The following is a 17,130-nucleotide window of genomic DNA, read 5'->3' on the forward strand; positions in this document are numbered from 1 at the left end:
GCACACACACACTCCCTCTCTAATACGGTGTCAGTCCACAGGGAAATCAGTGGTGTGCAGCAAAGGTTTCATTCAACTAAACAACCAACAGCAACAACAAACACAACAAATGTCTTCTTTTATCCGTCTCTATTTGTTCCACAATGTACGTTGTTTTCCCGACTGATCTACGAGCGTGTTGATGTTCATATATATAGTGCAAGGGTTCTCAACCTGAGGGGAAGGACCCCATTTGGGGTCACGAGATACTGGAAGGGGGTCACCAGGTGCCTTCAAGAGTTCAACACTTTGAGCCCATTTTGGCTTATTTTTACCTGTTTTTCCAACTACATCCAACTTTCCATATTTTAACCTATTTTCATCACTTTTTCTTGGCATATTTTTGCTCCTTTAATGCATTTTTGTTACATTACTCCCATTTTTGTCATTTCTCCATCAAATGTCAATGCCTTTTTCAGGACATTTTTTCTACTTTCAAGACATTTTAGGTACTTATAAACCCTTTCCACCACTTTTTCAACTAATGTCACATATGTTGACCCATTATTTTCAGACTTTTCACCATATTTCATGCTTATTTTTGCCTATTTAACCACATTCACGGTTTGCCATGCCCATTATTTGCCACTTTAAACTAATTGTTCCTACTTTTTCCCCCACTTCTGTCACTTTTAAGCCAATATTGACACTTTGAACGCTTTTAACCACTTTTTCTGTCCATTTTTGGCCACTCTAATTTGCAACCTTTAACCAATTTCTGTGGTTTTTAAAATCCCATTTCACCACCTTTTCCACTATTTTTTGTCACTTTTAACCCATTTCATTTCTGATTAAAACAAGGATTTACATATTTAAGATGACTATATACTATGGGGCAAATAATAATAAACATTCAGGATAACAGTGGATATTATTTAGATAAATAAATAAAATAAATGTGGTCCCCGTTGTCACGGTCTGAGTTTACCTCCGTGCTGAGATTATAACCCCAACCCTAACAAAATCAAATAAACAAATAAAACACGTGTCCATTCACTTTGAAAACAAAAATGAATTTTTTTTTTTTTTAAGCAAAAATTCATTTTTCGGTAACATATACAATCTTAGTACGATGTGAACTCAGACATGACACCGGTCTCTGGCACCTTTATTTTGAAGGGTCGCGTGCTGAAAAGGTTGAGAACCACTACTCTAACGTACCTGGAAGGTGACGCTACCAATGGGCAGGTACTTGTGGTCCTCCAGCATGATGAGGTACTCGGCCACCAGGGCGGCGGCGTGGACCAGGCACATGGCCGACTCTGTGTAACACTTCCTGTTGTTGTGCTTCTCTGCCATGTTCTGCAGCCAAGTCAGACGCAGGTCAGGAGACGTCTGGTAACCTTTTGCTATCCTGGTAACACACAAAATAGAATTCACCACTGTCATTAATTCCCCCTGATGCCTTTCATTCATTCACATTAAAGACTCACTTTGATAAGAATCTGTTTGTGTGGTTCAGCTTTGATCAGTCAAGTGTAACATCTGCACCATCACAGATGTTAGGACTTCCTCACCAAGACAATTATATAATTATAACCATGTAGGATGTCAGTGTGTTCATGTTTATTCAACTGGTTTAGTCACACAGACAAAAAATTATACCTTTGCACTGAGAAAAGCCCCAACAGTAAATCTACTAATCACAGCCATTACTGAGGAATCCCGTCAAAATAAAATTCCCTTCGAGTAAGAAAACTAAACAAGTTATTGTAGAAGACACAATAACATTACATAGATTTTAAAGCAAGCGTTCCAACAAACTGACCAGATAAATAAGTTCTGTGATACTCTGTTACCTATAGTCATCTACGAACATCACAGGATAAAGGAGAATGTGTGGCTAGACAAAGTCTGGGATAAATTGGTTGCACGTTTGCTGAGTCAGGATAAAGAGACGAGGCTTAGTGGATGTTAGAGATAAGTGGGCGGTCACGGCTTTCTGAAGAAGACCATGATTTCGATCACAGAATCACTGATGAAAGTATGGATCATAGACGCTCAGCTACGTTTACACCAGCAGAACAACTGATGCTTCTGCAGCAGGATGAAGAAATAAAAGACATGATATCCCAGAGTGGTAATTCACAAAAATAAAAGGTAAAAGTGGATAAGCCAGAATTTGAACTTGGGTCTTACATGGGAGGTCAGAAATCTACTGATGCAGCATTACAACAAACCATCATCCTACTCTATGTTACATATACGTATAGAAAGGATCTGTCATCTATAATATAACCTGGTCTGTAGCAGGTTAGCTGTAGAGGCTAAATCACCATGGTTACAGGATAGCTGTAGAGGCTAAATCACCATGGTTACAGGTTAGCTGTAGAGGCTAAATCACCATGGTTACAGGTTAGCTGTAGAGGCTAAATCACCATGGTTACAGGGTAGCTGTAGAGGCTAAATCACCATGGTTACAGGGTAGCTGTAGAGGCTAAATCACCATGGTTACAGGGTAGCTGTAGAGGCTAAATCACCGTGGTTACAGGTTAGCTGTAGAGGCTAAATCACCATGGTTACAGGTTAGCTGTCGAGGCTAAATCACCATGGTTACAGGTTAGCTGTAGAGGCTAAATCACCATGGTTACAGGTTAGCTGTAGAGGCTAAATCGCCGTGGTTACAGGTTAGCTGTAGAGGCTAAATCACCATGGTTACAGGTTAGCTGTAGAGCATAAATCACCATGGTTACAGGTTAGCTGTAGAGGCTAAATCACCATGGTTACAGGTTAGCTGTAGAGGCTAAATCACCATGGTTACTTAAACTTGGCCGGCTTTCGTTCAACCGACTTGAGGATTAGTTTATCCAGGCTTTATCACCTATCCTGGTTTTGTGCAACACCCCCTGTAATTGTCTAAACATCCACACAGGGAAGAAGAAGGGGTTGTATGTATTTTTGTGGTCATTTTGAGTGTTTTTAAATTGTGTATTTTTCTATCATTCTGTGTATTTTTGTTGTTGTTTTGTGTATTTTTTGAGAAAATTTTTCTGTAATTTTTTTTTTCTTAAATTGTTTTTTGTTTCCTTTCTTTCTGCATTTTGTTGTTGTTTTGTGTATTTTACTTAAATATTGGTGTTTTTGGTTGTTTTATGTTTTTTTTTGAGTATTTTACTTTAATTTTGGTGTCTTTTGTGATTTCATCTCTCATTTTTTGTTTTCATTTTGAGCATATTGTGTATTTTTCTGTCACTCTGCTCATTTATTTTCGTATTCTATGTTTTCTTTGTGTTTTTGGATTCATTTTGTGTCTTTTCATTATCAATTAGCAATTTTGGAGTCAGTTTGGGCAAATTTTCCTCAAATTATTCTGTGAAATTTCCCCAAATTCCCTAAATCAGAGTAATTGAAGTGAAGATTCTGCAGGGACTGATATACTGGTTTTATTGATTTATTTCAACCTAAAATCTGTGACCGACTTAAACTCTTTTTGGCCTCTGAACTAAAATGAGTTCGACACCCCTGCTTTAAAGTTTTCATGTTGGTGTTTTTATTCTCTGCATATCAGCAAAACAGTGTACAGGTTGTAAATATAGTGAAGAAAAAGTGAAATAAAATACAATCTGCTGTGTGTAAACAACAGATTTACCCGTGACCTTGATGCTAAGCTAACACGCCACAATAAAGCAGGTGAGTCACAAACATCTGGCCCCCAAATGCTGGATGCGTTTATGTGTAAAGGTTATTGCTGGGTGAGTGTAGGAGAGTGTGTACAGAGCTGTCAGACGAAGGCAGACATACACAGAGACATACGCACACACACACACACACGCAGACAGCTGTGTGGTAAATGAAACATGTAGGTGACATTGAAGCACAGTGAGGAGGAAAAGGAGCCTGAATCAACAGAGGAGCACATACGCTGGCGTTTCCCCCTTTCCGTGCTCCCTCGCTCACATTTGTAAACACACACTGTTTGCATTTACATACACACAAAGCACAATGACTCGGTTTCCATAGCGAGAGCAGAAAATACAGGCTAAACAGCGCAGACCGCAGAGAACTGGGAAATGAAAGGGGCACGAAGGAAGACAACGAGAGGAAAAAGGGTCATTCTATGTCATCTAAAAAAAAATAGCCAACGCACTGTGGTGTAAAAAATGTAATAAATGTTCTGGGATTATTCAATAGACACAATGTTCATTTTTAGTTTGATTGGATGAATACTTTTTTGAGATATGGATAATTTAGTGAGGGGGGTAGGTGTCGATATCCAATATCTTAGGAACTACATCACACAGGAAACTGAAATGTGGTATATTAATACAGCTCCACCTACTCTCTCAGAATATACAATAATATCTGCTATACATCATATATGGTGGACAAACCAGCCCCTCAAAATTGGAAAAATGTGAGTGTGTGTTTGTGCCTTCAGTAAACCACTCATCATATGCCTCAGCTCCCTGTTATTAGATCAGCTTAGAGCTACAAACATAGACTGTATGTGAGAATGTAAGAAATAAATCTGTTTTAATGTATAGTATAAATTAGGGATGTAACGATGAATCGTAAGGCAGTTTAAAATCGATTCATAGGTATCACGGTTGATATCGATTTTCTGAAAATTGAACTACAGTACTTTTTTTAAAACAGCAGAGGGTGCTATATATTTATCCTTCTCTTGTCCAAATGCTGAGGCAGTGGGCGGAATCTGCTACTTTCTTTCTGGCCGCCTTCTACTCTTAAACATGTTCATAAATGATTCCTTACCCCTTTAGCACCGAAAGAATATCTGTAATATCACGTGAATATGTGTAAAAGTCACGTTTTTCTATTAGCTCTGTCTGCTAGCATAGCATCTCTTCTCCACTGCACAGAATATCTGCATGGCAACAGACCAATGGATTACCAGCGCCCTCTGCTGGTCCAAACAAATATCTGACTTTTTTTTTTTTTTTTTTTAAAGTCCAATTGTTAAGGCACAAAACACATTTTCAGTTGCACTTTTAAAAAGAAAAAGAACTATTATGCAGTTTTGCATTGTTTACTATAGAATCAGAATTTAAATTAATAGGCTTCTTCTTCATTTGTATTATTCCTTTATTTATTTCATTCAAGATTTATTTTTTGTTAAATTGCATTGTTCTGAATAGTTTATCAAGGGATTCTTTTGACAATGAAAAATAAAAGGAAAATAGTACAGAATTTTCTATTTTTTTTCCCAAAAAAAAATAAAGGAATATTTTCATTATCATCATTTGTCTACAGTCTCATTTTGTAAAATAAATCGTGAGAGAATCGTATCGTGAACCCAGTATCGTGAATCGAATCGTATCGGGAGTTGAGTGAATCGTTGCATCCCTAGTATAAATGTTACTCTAACATTTTTTTTTCTTTATGTGACTTCTTGATTTTTATTTTGGACCAAAACTTTGGATTACTTCACCATTCGTGAACATTGAAAATCCTTTACATGAGGTCATTGTAGCTTGGCTCTGTGTCTTAAAATCATTAATATATTCTGAGAAAGTAGGTGGAGCTGTATTACTATACCAAATGTCAGTTTCCTATGTGACGTAGTTCCTGAGATATTGGAAGCTGAAAATGGAAGAAAAATAAGGACCCACGGAAATCAACACATAAAATGTACAGTGTGCTTATTGAATAATCACGGAACAACGAAGTGTGTTGGATGTCCTGAAAATTTGTTGAAATGACATGGAATGACCCAAAAGAAAGAAAACAAAAACAAAATTCGTATCAAACGTTTCCTCACCTGTACATCAGGTCCATGAGCATCTCGGGGTCTTCCTGGAACTCCCTCATTTTCACGGTGTCGGACAAAATGCTGTTTAGGTTCCTTAGAAGCTCGTCCACCTGGAAATACAGCAGCCATGCAAGAGTCTAATTCCAGAAAGTTACTTTTGTTTTCTTTTTGAATAATTGTTAAGGTTTTCTTTTTTCAGGAAGTTTACTTTGATCTCCCAACATGCTTCAACTGTCACCTGCCAGTATTCCTCAAAGGCGTCTGCTGATCATTTTGATGTTTTCTCATAAGTTCTTTCTTTTCATTTTTACTCTACCACACCTAAGACTCTGTTCTCCAGAGACCGTCTGCAACAGTGGGCGTGGCCAGTCTGACAGAAGTGTCAAGTTGGCCACGCCCAGAAATAACTAAAAAGGACACATCAACGCGATCAGCTGATGCCTCGGAGGAAGACTGGCAGTTGTATGTTTCTATTGTTGACACTTTGGCATGTATGTTTCGAACGTATATCTATGACATGTTGCGACTGTCAACTGCTAGTCTTCCTCAGAGGCATCTGCTGATCACTTTGATGTGTTCCTATGAGTTATTTTTGGGCATGGCGAACTTGACACTTCTGTCAGACTGGCCACGCCCCCTGTCACCAACAGTCTCTGGAGAAGTGAGTCACGAGGAAACATCAAAGGGATCAGCAGATGCCTCTGAGGAAGACTGGCAGTTGACGGTCGAAATATGTCAGGAGATCAACGTAAATGTCCTGAAAAAAGTTGCCTGAATGAATGAAAACTTTAATGTATTACATAAGATTCTGCCGTCATCACAAAAATAATGAAGCATTTTTTCATTTAAAACCCAACCTGTGAGGGAAACTGTGTGCTCTGCATCTCTGAGTCCTCCTCAGCGTAGGCCAGAATGGTTCGGAGTGAACGTCGTAGATGTTCCTCCTGGAAGTCTGAGGACTGGCCCACCAGCGACGCCAGGGACATCGTCACCTGCATCTTCACTCGGGAGAAATTCTGGACAAAGACGACAAGGAGAACAGGGAATGAGAACGAGTAGGGCGCAAGTTTGTTAAAGACCTCAGAATCTACCGTTTTCTGCTGAAAATAAATGTATTTATGAAGTTGTGTTGATGAGTAATTCCAGTTTCTATTCTAATATCTCATTTGATTCTATTTTAGTAGGTATGATTGAGAACTTTGTGAATAAATAGGTATAGAGGGTAATGAGTAGCTAATTAGCATAGCATAGATTGTGTTCTTTGGAGAATTTATAGTATACGACTGGACGTGCCTTAACTGCAAGAAGAGCCACGCCCATAATCAAGGCTTTTTTTAAATGTCCTATCGTTTTCTAGATGCACAAATACATCTCTGTAAATAAACAATTTAATATCTGTAAATAAACAAATACATGTGTTTATTTACAAATCAGTCTTTGTAAATGAACAAATTATTCTCTATGAATAAACAAATGCATCTCCGTAAAACAAATTTATTTCTGTAAAAAAACAAATGCATATATGTTTATTTACATAGATTAATTTGTTTATTTACAAATAAATCTCTGTAAATAAACAAATTCATCTCTGTAAATCTTTATCCACTGAGTTGAAGACATATAAACATATAACATGTAGACATGTAAAAGTTTTCTAGGGAGATTTAATCATTTTTTAAGCTGCATAATTATAGTCCATCATGGCTACTACAATAAACATAATTTACTCAATATTTTAGCTAATTTGTGTCATTATAAATATTCAAAAATAAACTGGGCATAATTTCTATCATTTTATAAACAACAAAACAAAATATGTTCTGAATAACAAACCAAACAGATTTTAATCAACTTAAATCCAAATCTTTGCAGTTCAGTCAGTGAGATTGATCAATGTCCGGTGTGAGTTACTGACAAAACTATTACAAAAATAATCTGCCCGTATGAATAAAATATATACTGTTTATATATTTAACTGTCAAACAGGAGAACATAAATGCAAACCAAAGTGAGCCTAATAGTTTTTTTTTTTAATTAGACACATTCTGCTTGTTAATGTTCCCAATTCATAACACCTGAAGATCTGTGTGTAAACACTTAGAAGGAGCATTAGCGTTAGCATTAGCGCTATCACTCGGCCTGAATGCCTCATTTCTTCTTTCATCTCGTCTCCTTCCCTGCTTTCTTTCTTCATCATTCACACTGAACCAGCTTATTTGTGTGTGTGTGTGTGTGTGTGTGTGTGTGTGTGCGCGTGCGTGTGTGTGTGATATCCCATCCATCTCCAGCATGAGCAGCTAAGCGGGAAATGATCTCCCATTAGCAGAGACATAATCACCCATGGATCATCTCTACGGCCTCATTCTGTTCAACTGAGCATGTAGCCAGAGCCTAACCACCCATCACTGCTCTCTAACTCATTGTGTGCATGTGTGTGTGTGCATGTTTGTGTTTCAGTGTGTGTGTGTGTGTGTGTGTGCACGCCGCCAGTGAAGTGTCCTGAGTGATCGTTTAAGTCAACGTATAACTCTCTTAGTCTTTTTTCTCTTCCTATCATGGCTCTTATTTCAGCTCTTCCCATAAGAAGACACGCTTTTACCTAAAGTGTCAAGTCTATGATTTGTTTTACTGCTTTTTACAATCGCCATTTGAAATGAGTGGAAAACGCAGCAAAAATTGGAGGACAAAGTGTGACAGATGTTGGGCCGAGGATTTCCCTTTTCCAAATGTACAGACTAATGAACTTCCCAAAATCAAACCAAACATGCTGAACAGGATTAAAAACACCAACTACCGGTGCTGTTAATAATTTAACATTTTATATTCTTTAAATCAGAGGTGTCAAACTCATTTTCACCAAAAAGAGACCAGTTAACAGTGTTCCTACAGCTTCAGTCAAATTAAATTCAAGACTTTTTAAGACTTTTTATTGCCATTTAAAATTACATTTAAGACCGACTTCCCAGTAAACACAATTGGGGGGAGAAAAAATGCCACATGAGTTACAAAGGGTTAGATAAAACATTTTCCAGGGTCTAATGCAAACGTGGCACTGGCGGCCCCCAAAGCCACAAAAACTCACAAAAAGGTTTAACCATTTTTTGAACGTGACTATCGGCAGAAATGCACATTTTATCATTCGTTTTCCGGTGAAAATTCCTAGTTTCTTGAAGACATCTGGCGACCCCAAATGGGAACATACCGTGTAATTGTGTGATATTGTTCCAAAACATGTATATGAGGCATTTCAGTTAAATGTTGGGGCCTGATTTTGAATAAAGTTAAAAGGGGGAAAAAAGATTATTAATGAATTTTTTTCTGTCCATTTCTGCGATCACGGAAAATGGGAGTCCCTGTAGATGGAGAGCTGGGCAGGGACAGGTAAAGGGACAAAAATATGAAGAGGAAAAAAATGTAGAAAGTAGGAACAATTAGTTTAAACTGGAAAATAATGCATGAATTATGGTGAAAAGAGGTTGAAAGTGACAATAATGGGTCAACAAGTGCTTATAAGTGCAGAAAATGTCTTGGAAGTTGAAAAAATGTGCAGAAAAAGCATTGAAATTTGATGTAATGTAGCAAAAATGCATTAAAAGGAGCAAAACTACGGCAAGAAAAGGTGATTAAATTAGGTTAGAATATAGCAAATTTGGTGTAGTTGCAAAAAAAGCTTAAAAAATATTCTTGATATTATTCTTCTTGAAGGCATCTGGCGACCGCCTCTCAGTGTCTCGCAACCCCATACGAGGTCCTGACCCCAAGGTTGAGAACCCCTGTTCTAGACATTTTCCAGTGTAAATGTGTATTATTGTTTTAAAACATGCATGTGAGGCATTTCAGTTTAATATTGGGGCCTGACTTTAAAAAGAAGAAGAAAAACAGGTCAGATTCATTTTTTTAATTCTGTTTTTCCCTCCATTTTCTGCGATCACAGTAAATCAGGAGTCCCTACAGATGGAGAGCCCGGCGAGAATGGGTAAAAAAAAAAAAAAAAAAAAAAGAGTCTCCAGGAATGAGTTGTTTAAACTTTCAATCAAAGCCTCTACTGTACACGTAGTGTAAACAAATACACGCACACAGAGGGAAACACGCACTTCAAACAGTAATTACATGTGTTTGTGAGCGTGTGTGTGCTGCTCAGAGTGTTGGTGCCTGACTTTCATTACAGTGTACGTACGTACCGACTGTAAACACGGGAAGTATCCATGGCTGCAGCCTTTATTCTAGTGACCCCGTAAATAAACGCATTCACATCTGTCTCCTTCACATCTGTCTTATCTGTCACATTCAGGCTGCGTCACGGCTTCACAAACACACCTTTATCTCCATCATCTTTCTTCTTCTGCCCTTTCACATTCCCATCCTGTCTGACTGCCCTCCACACACACACACACACACACACACACACACACACACACACACACACACACACACACACACACACACACACACACACACACACACACACACACACACACACACACACACACACACACACACACACACACACACACACACACACACACACACACACACACACACACACTGAGTAGCTGTCATTATTCAAAGAGAAGTAGGAACATGGGGAGGCAGACAGTGACATATCTCTCTACTCTCGACTTAGAAACAAATCCTTCAGCAGGAAGTGTGTGCAGCACTTAAAATAGACATGGGGAAGATATTAGAGCTGAGCTATGGAGCAGCAGCGCAGCACACGACACGACAGGAGAATAACATGTTTCATGTCCACCTAAATTAAAGAAGATCTTTGACTAAACTAGTATTTACCCTGTAAAGTATTCAGATTTTATCTGTGAAAACACAGCCAAGAATGTGCTTTAGGAATGTGTTTATCAGGAGTAGGAAAGTTGGGCTGCAGCTGCAAAAGATTTAGCATCATTTAAGGCAGAGGTCCCCAACCCCCGGGCCCCGGACCGGTACGTGGGTCAATTGGTACCGGGTCGCACAGAAGGAATACATAACTTACATTATTTTCGTTTCCTTTATTATTCGAGAACAACGTTTTATTTTGGAAAATGAGCGAATTCTCTCTGCTACATCTATCTAACCCCCAGTTTCCACTGGACGCGGCTCCGCTGCGTTACGTCACCACCGCTGATAGGTTTCCACTTCAGTCTATGTGTTAATTTCCACCGGGTCTGCTGTGGTGCGTGTCTGTTCCTTCCCAGATGTGGTAGTCTGGTGCCCTCCACCAGATATACACAGGGCTTCTATTTCTGGAGGACACCGGAGCACGAAGCATCAATCAGCACAGAGCAAAAGAATCTAAACAGGAAATTAAGCACGTATTGCGCAATAAAATATTGGGTTACTTTTCAAAATAAAACACTTCAGATTATATTTCAAGTAAATACATCACCAAAACGTCATAATATGTAAAAACAAATTCACATCCACTACATTGTTTCCTCTCATACTGTAACTCACTGTAAACTGCAGCAACTTTGATTTAGTTCATGTTTTACTGGTGCAGTTTTATCTCTTCTCTGTTGGCTGTTGATAAAAAATGTGTCTATGACAAATCCAGAGTCCAACCTTCTTGTTCTCCTTCGTTAGGAACACTGACCTGTTTATGTGTTTATTGTTGCGTTTATAACACATACATTTAGCTGCGTTCTCACGCAATTATATAAATATCGTGAGAACCGCCCTGTCTCGTGACGTCACAGTCGTTCAACCGGAGCGCACCGTGGCGCACTCAAAACGCAACAGCGGGGCAAAACCGGATCGGTGCCGTGATGCAGCGGAGGCGTATCCAATGGAAACCCCCAGTAACAAGCTCAGGACTCCCATGTTATTGTGAGTTTTATTTTTAATGCACCTTATATTTGTTTCTGTGGCGTATCTTATGTTGAAAGCATGTTTAACCTTGGTGCTGCTAATAAAGTTGTATACAGTGGATTCACGTTTAATATTAGATAAAGAAAATGACGGGTTTTTTTGTCTGTGAAAATATGATTTGACATTAAACAGGTTTTGGACCGCTGGTTTAAGGTGATAGTGGAGCCTGTAATCTAATATAGCAGAGATGAGTAACTTTTATCACAGCGGGACATTTTACACCTGGTAAAATAAAGGTTGAATGTTGTTTTCTGTGTTTTTGTTTAGTGGGTTTTGTACAGATGCTGCTCATACAATTAGAATATCATGAAAAAGTTGATTTCTTTCAGTAATTCCATTCAAAAAGTGAAACTTGTATAATGTATACATTCATTTCACACAGACTGACTAATTTCAAGTGTTTATTTATTTTAATGTTGATGATTATAACTGACAACTAATGAAAACCCCAAATGTAGTATCTCAGAAAATTAGAATATTGTGAAGAGGTTCAATATTAAAGACACCTGGTGCACCTGCAAAGACCTTTAAATAGTCTCCAGTCTAGTTCTATAGGTCTACACAATCATGGAGAAAACTGCTGACCTGACAGTTGTCCAAAAGACGACCATGGACACCTTGCAAAAGGAGGACCAGACACAACAGGTCATGGCTAAAGAGTCTGGCTGTTCACAGAGCTCTGTGTCCAAGCACATTAATAGAGAGGTGAAGGGAAGGAAAGGATAAGCAATAGTGATAACCACGCCCTGGAGAGGATTGTGAAACAAAACCCATTCAAAAATGTGGGGTAGATTCACAAAGAGTGGACTGCAGCTGGAGTCAGTGCTTCAAGAACCACCACACACAGACATACAGTATGTAAGACATGGTTCCAGCTGTCACATTCCTTGTGTCAAACCACTCTTGAACAAGAGACAGCGTCAGAAGCGTCTCACCTGGGCTAAAGACAAAAAGGACTGGACTGCTGCTGAGTGGTCCATAGTGATGTTCTCTGATGAAAGAACATTTTGCATGTCCTTTGAAGATCAAGGTCCCAGAGTCTGGAGTAAGAGAGGAGAGACACAGAATCCACGTTGCTTGAGGTGGAGTGCTCCACAGTCAGTGATGGTTTGGGGTGCCATGTCATGTGCTGGTGTTGGTCCACTATGTTTCCTTAGGTCCAAGGTCAACACAACCATCGACCAGGAAGTTCTAGAGCACTTCATGCTTCCTGCTGCTGACCAACTTTATGGAGATGCAGATTTCATTTTCCAACAGGACTTGGCACCTGGACACAGTGCCAAAGCTACCAGTACCTGGTTTAAGGACCATGGTATCCCTGTTCCTGATTGGCCAGCAAACTCACCTGACCTTAACCCCATAGAAAATCTATGAAGTATTGTGAAGAGGAAGATGTGAGACACCAGACCCAACAATGCAGCAGAGATGAAGGCCACTATCAGAGCAACCTGGGCTCTCATAACACCTGAGCAGTACCACAGACTGTTTGACTCCATGCCACATCACATTGCTGCAATAATTCAGGCAAAAGGAGCCACAACTAAGTATCGAATGCTGTACATGTTCATACTTTTTATTTTCTGAAATACTGAATTTGGGATTTTTATTAGTTGTCAGTTATAACCATCAACATTAAAATAAATAGACTATATCATTCTGTGTGTAAAGAATGAATATAACAGACAAGTTTCACTTTTTGAATGGAATTACTGAAATAAATCAACTTTTTAATGATATTCTAATTATATGACCAGCACTTGTATATTTTTGTTGTCTTTTCCTATATTTTTCTCTAATTTTGTTTGTTTTGTGATTTTGTGTTTGTTTTGTGTTTTCAATTCACTTGTTGTCGTTTTGTATTTTTTTTAAAGTTTTTTTTTCTGAATTTTTTGTTGTTTTGTGCATTTTGGTGTCAACTTTTGTGTCAAACCTTTGTTTGTTTTGTGACTTTTTGTGTTTTCAATTTTTCTTTGTTGTCTTTTGTATTTTTTTCCTCTATTTTTTTTCTGTTTTTTGTTGTTTTTATGTTTTTTCAGTCATTTTGTGTGTTTTTGTTGTGATTTTCTTGACCCATTTTTGTGTATTTTTTGTTTTGTATATATTTTCCTCATTTAGTGTGTTTTTGGAATCAATTTGTGTTGTTTGTGTTGTGATCTTGTGTTTTAGCAGTCCTTTTTGTGTATTTCCATTGTCGTTTTATATATTGATCTGCTACTTTTATGTTTTTCTTCTCGTCTTGTGTGTGGTTTTAAATAATTGTGTGTATTTTTGCTGTTCTGTGTAATTTTTGTCATTTTGCACGTTTATGTTGGGGTCGGCACAATATTAAACCTATGGACGCCTGTTGATCACATGTTTATTTTAACATTTTCACTCCAGAACGTAAAACTCAACAGGCTCCAAAGCCTCTAAATGTTTATATCTTATATAAAAATGATGAATCAAATAACACACGTGTCTGGTATGACTGATGTGTGTAATGGATGCTTACGCTGGCGTTGCTGTAGCTGTATCTCATGATGAGGTAGAGCGTGGCACAGGCCTGACTTCTGTTCTCATCTACTCGACTGCTGCAGTACTGAAGAACCTTCTGACACAGGTCGGCACATTGCTCCGCCTCCTCCTCAAACAACAGGTCTCCAAACTGCACAAAGACGACCAATAAGGTGTTATACACACACACACACACACACACACACACACACGTGTCGCTCATACCTTAACCACCAACGCTCTGAGGGAGCTGAAGGTGTGAGAGAGGAAGGTGGCGCTCTGGTTGCAGGTGAGAGTGTGGAGCAACACCTTCAAGACTCCGCCCACTACGTTGTCCTTACACTCGGTCAGCGGCACCGCCTGCACAGGACAAAGAGGAAAAAAGACAAGTTATGATAGCATAAAGACATGAATGTAAAAACAAAGAGAGTGATTCAAACATCTGCAAAATGTTCTAAATTAAAGCCAAGGTTTGTGTTCAGATTTATCAGATTTAGACCCAGGGTGTCGAACTCATTTTAGTTCAGGGGCCAAATATGGATACGTTTGATCTGAAGTGGGCCACAGAGGTTGGAAATTGAACAATTTCAACATTAGTGCTACTTTGTATTTCCATGTATGAATGATATACAAGTACGTAGTATATAAGGCACCGGCAATATCCAAGCAATAGGTGAAAGGTAGTGACTATATTTATTTAATTTCAGGTAAATTCTGGCCAATAATTCGAGGATTGTGCAAGATTTTGGAAATATCTGGTTTCCTTCAACAATTTGAGAGTAAAAATGACTTCCATTGTGATATACAAACATTACAAAACACCTGCAAATATTGTAGCGTTTCATTGAATTAGTCACAAATTTGACAAATTAACGTGACAAATTCAATACAACTCCATTTGAATAATTGTAAAGTTGTACTTCCAAATAACACTGTTGAAATATTGTGTATTTTTAAGTGTTATTTTTGCATAGATGCCAATATTTACGTATAAATGATACAGTGATTTAAAATTACTCCCATATTCTGCTTCATTTCCATAAATAATTCCCATGAAAAGTTTCTGTTTTATGAATATTGCCAAAATTTTCAAGCTTTAGCTCCTGTGGAAATGTGCCAGATATTTTTTACATGACTTAGCAACCCTACTTTCCCCTGCGGGCCAATTTTGATGTTTTAAAAGGCAGAATTTGGCCCTCAGGTCTTTTCATTTTCCAAGGGGTTCTCACCCCTGGGGTCAGGACCCCATTCAGGGTCCTGAGACACTGAGAGGTGGTTGCCAGATGCTTTTTGAACAATTTGAGCCCATTTTTGCTCCTTTTAATGCATTTTTGTGACATTATTCCCATTTCTGCCACTTCTACATCAAATTGTCATGTCTTTTTTGCACATTTTTTCCACTTTCAAGACATTTCCACCACTTTTCCATCTAACGTCACATATATTGACCCATTATTGTAACTTTTCACCATATTTCATGCTTATTTTTGGCCAATTTAACCACATTCACTATTTATCATGCCCATTATTTGCCAGTTTAAACTAATTGTTCCTACTTTTTGAATGACATTACCCCTTGTGCAGCTTTGTACAGAGGTTTTACAGACACATGTGGGAATGAATCAGCTAATTGTGCAATAGACAGGTTGATTCCTGACCTGAACGATGGTCTCCAGCAGGTCCAGGACTATGAGACTGGTCTCAGTGGTTAAGTTCCCACTAATCAGAGCTTCCTGGTCCAACTCTGCTTTAGTCCTGAAAGAATGAATAAAACGAACAATAGTTAATAATGGAGTGAGTGTGAAATATGAAGAGAAGAAGGGAGGTTAGAACGTACTTATCCTGTCGATCGTTGGTCTGTCTCCACTGTGTGAGATCTTTCCTCCAGCGTAGGTTTTCCCTCTGACCAATGGTTCTATCCATTCCTGACACACATTAGAAGCAAAAATTACATTTAATATTCCAGCGTAAGAAGTCACGATTCTATTTAAATCCACTCATCTTAAAATTCTCAACTTCAACTATGCAAAAATCACTTTAGAGTCCCCAGACGTGGCAAGTACAGCCCAAAACTGGCTTTTAGCATCACTCACTAACTCCACGCTCATAAAAAGCCGATAAGATTCTGAAAACTCATCCTAGATGTAGCTCGTGTGCAGATTAAAAAAAGTCTCCCAAACTTAGCTCTGAGACGTATTCTTTAAAAGTGTGAGGAAATGTATTACCAACTCGTTTCATCATTTCCCCGCGAGCCCCCATTCCTCTCAGCAGGGCTTCCTCTAGCTGCAGCTTGGCCTGCTGGGACTTCTGTAAGGCCTGGGTGCTCACTTTGTCACTGCTCTGCGTACCCTGAAAGCATTAGTGCAGATACACTCTGAGACGCACATTTTAAGGCAATTTACCAACCAGACATGGGCAACTGGTGGCCCGGGGGCCACATGCAGCACACGAACTAATTCTGTGTGGCCCCGCCCCGAAGTAAACGCACAAACTGTCACCAAGAAACACACAAAATGACTGAAAAATAAAATAAAAAACTACAAGACTCCATAAATACAGAAATAGATCCAAAACATGAAGAATACACAAAAATTACCCCTAAAACACATATTTACCAAACAACAAATTGACTCCAAAAAACACACAAAATGATAAAAAAAGATGTACAAAATCACAACTAAAGTACACAAAATCCCTCCAAAAACACAAAATCCACACAAATATACAGCAATTGACTCCAAAGACAACAGAAATAGTACAAAAATACAACGCAACAAAAACAATGACTCCAAAAACACACAAGAAATGACAGAGAAATACTAAATATTTACTCTAAAATAAAAACAAATACAAAATGCAACATGACAAAACAACAAGAAAAATACACATCAATTACCAAACAACACAATTTGACTCCAAAAACACACAAAATGATAAAAAAAGATCCACAAAACTACAACAAAACACAAAAATTGATTACAGAAACAAACAAAACAACAACAAACAGAAAAAATTCACTAAGCAAC

At 38.4% G+C, this 17,130-nt stretch overlaps 1 protein-coding gene across 3 annotated transcripts in view; it reads right to left on the bottom strand.

Annotated features, from left to right (window-relative positions):
• Positions 1–17,130, bottom strand: part of dock8 (dedicator of cytokinesis 8) — a 98,843-nt gene that overhangs the window by 17,552 nt on the left and 64,161 nt on the right. For all 3 annotated transcript variants that reach the window (XM_028458669.1, XM_028458668.1, XM_028458667.1), the window contains exons 32-39: positions 16,330–16,453; positions 15,942–16,029; positions 15,763–15,859; positions 14,330–14,464; positions 14,103–14,255; positions 6,607–6,765; positions 5,759–5,859; positions 1,201–1,393 (exon numbers count right to left, since the gene is read on the bottom strand). In XM_028458669.1, the coding sequence (XP_028314470.1) occupies positions 1,201–1,393; positions 5,759–5,859; positions 6,607–6,765; positions 14,103–14,255; positions 14,330–14,464; positions 15,763–15,859; positions 15,942–16,029; positions 16,330–16,453 (1,050 nt within the window). The remainder of the gene's footprint in view (positions 1–1,200; positions 1,394–5,758; positions 5,860–6,606; positions 6,766–14,102; positions 14,256–14,329; positions 14,465–15,762; positions 15,860–15,941; positions 16,030–16,329; positions 16,454–17,130) is intronic.

The sequence above is a fragment of the Gouania willdenowi genome, chromosome 9 (genome assembly GCF_900634775.1).
Source record: "Gouania willdenowi chromosome 9, fGouWil2.1, whole genome shotgun sequence".
Classification (NCBI taxonomy): Eukaryota; Metazoa; Chordata; class Actinopteri; order Blenniiformes; family Gobiesocidae; genus Gouania; species Gouania willdenowi.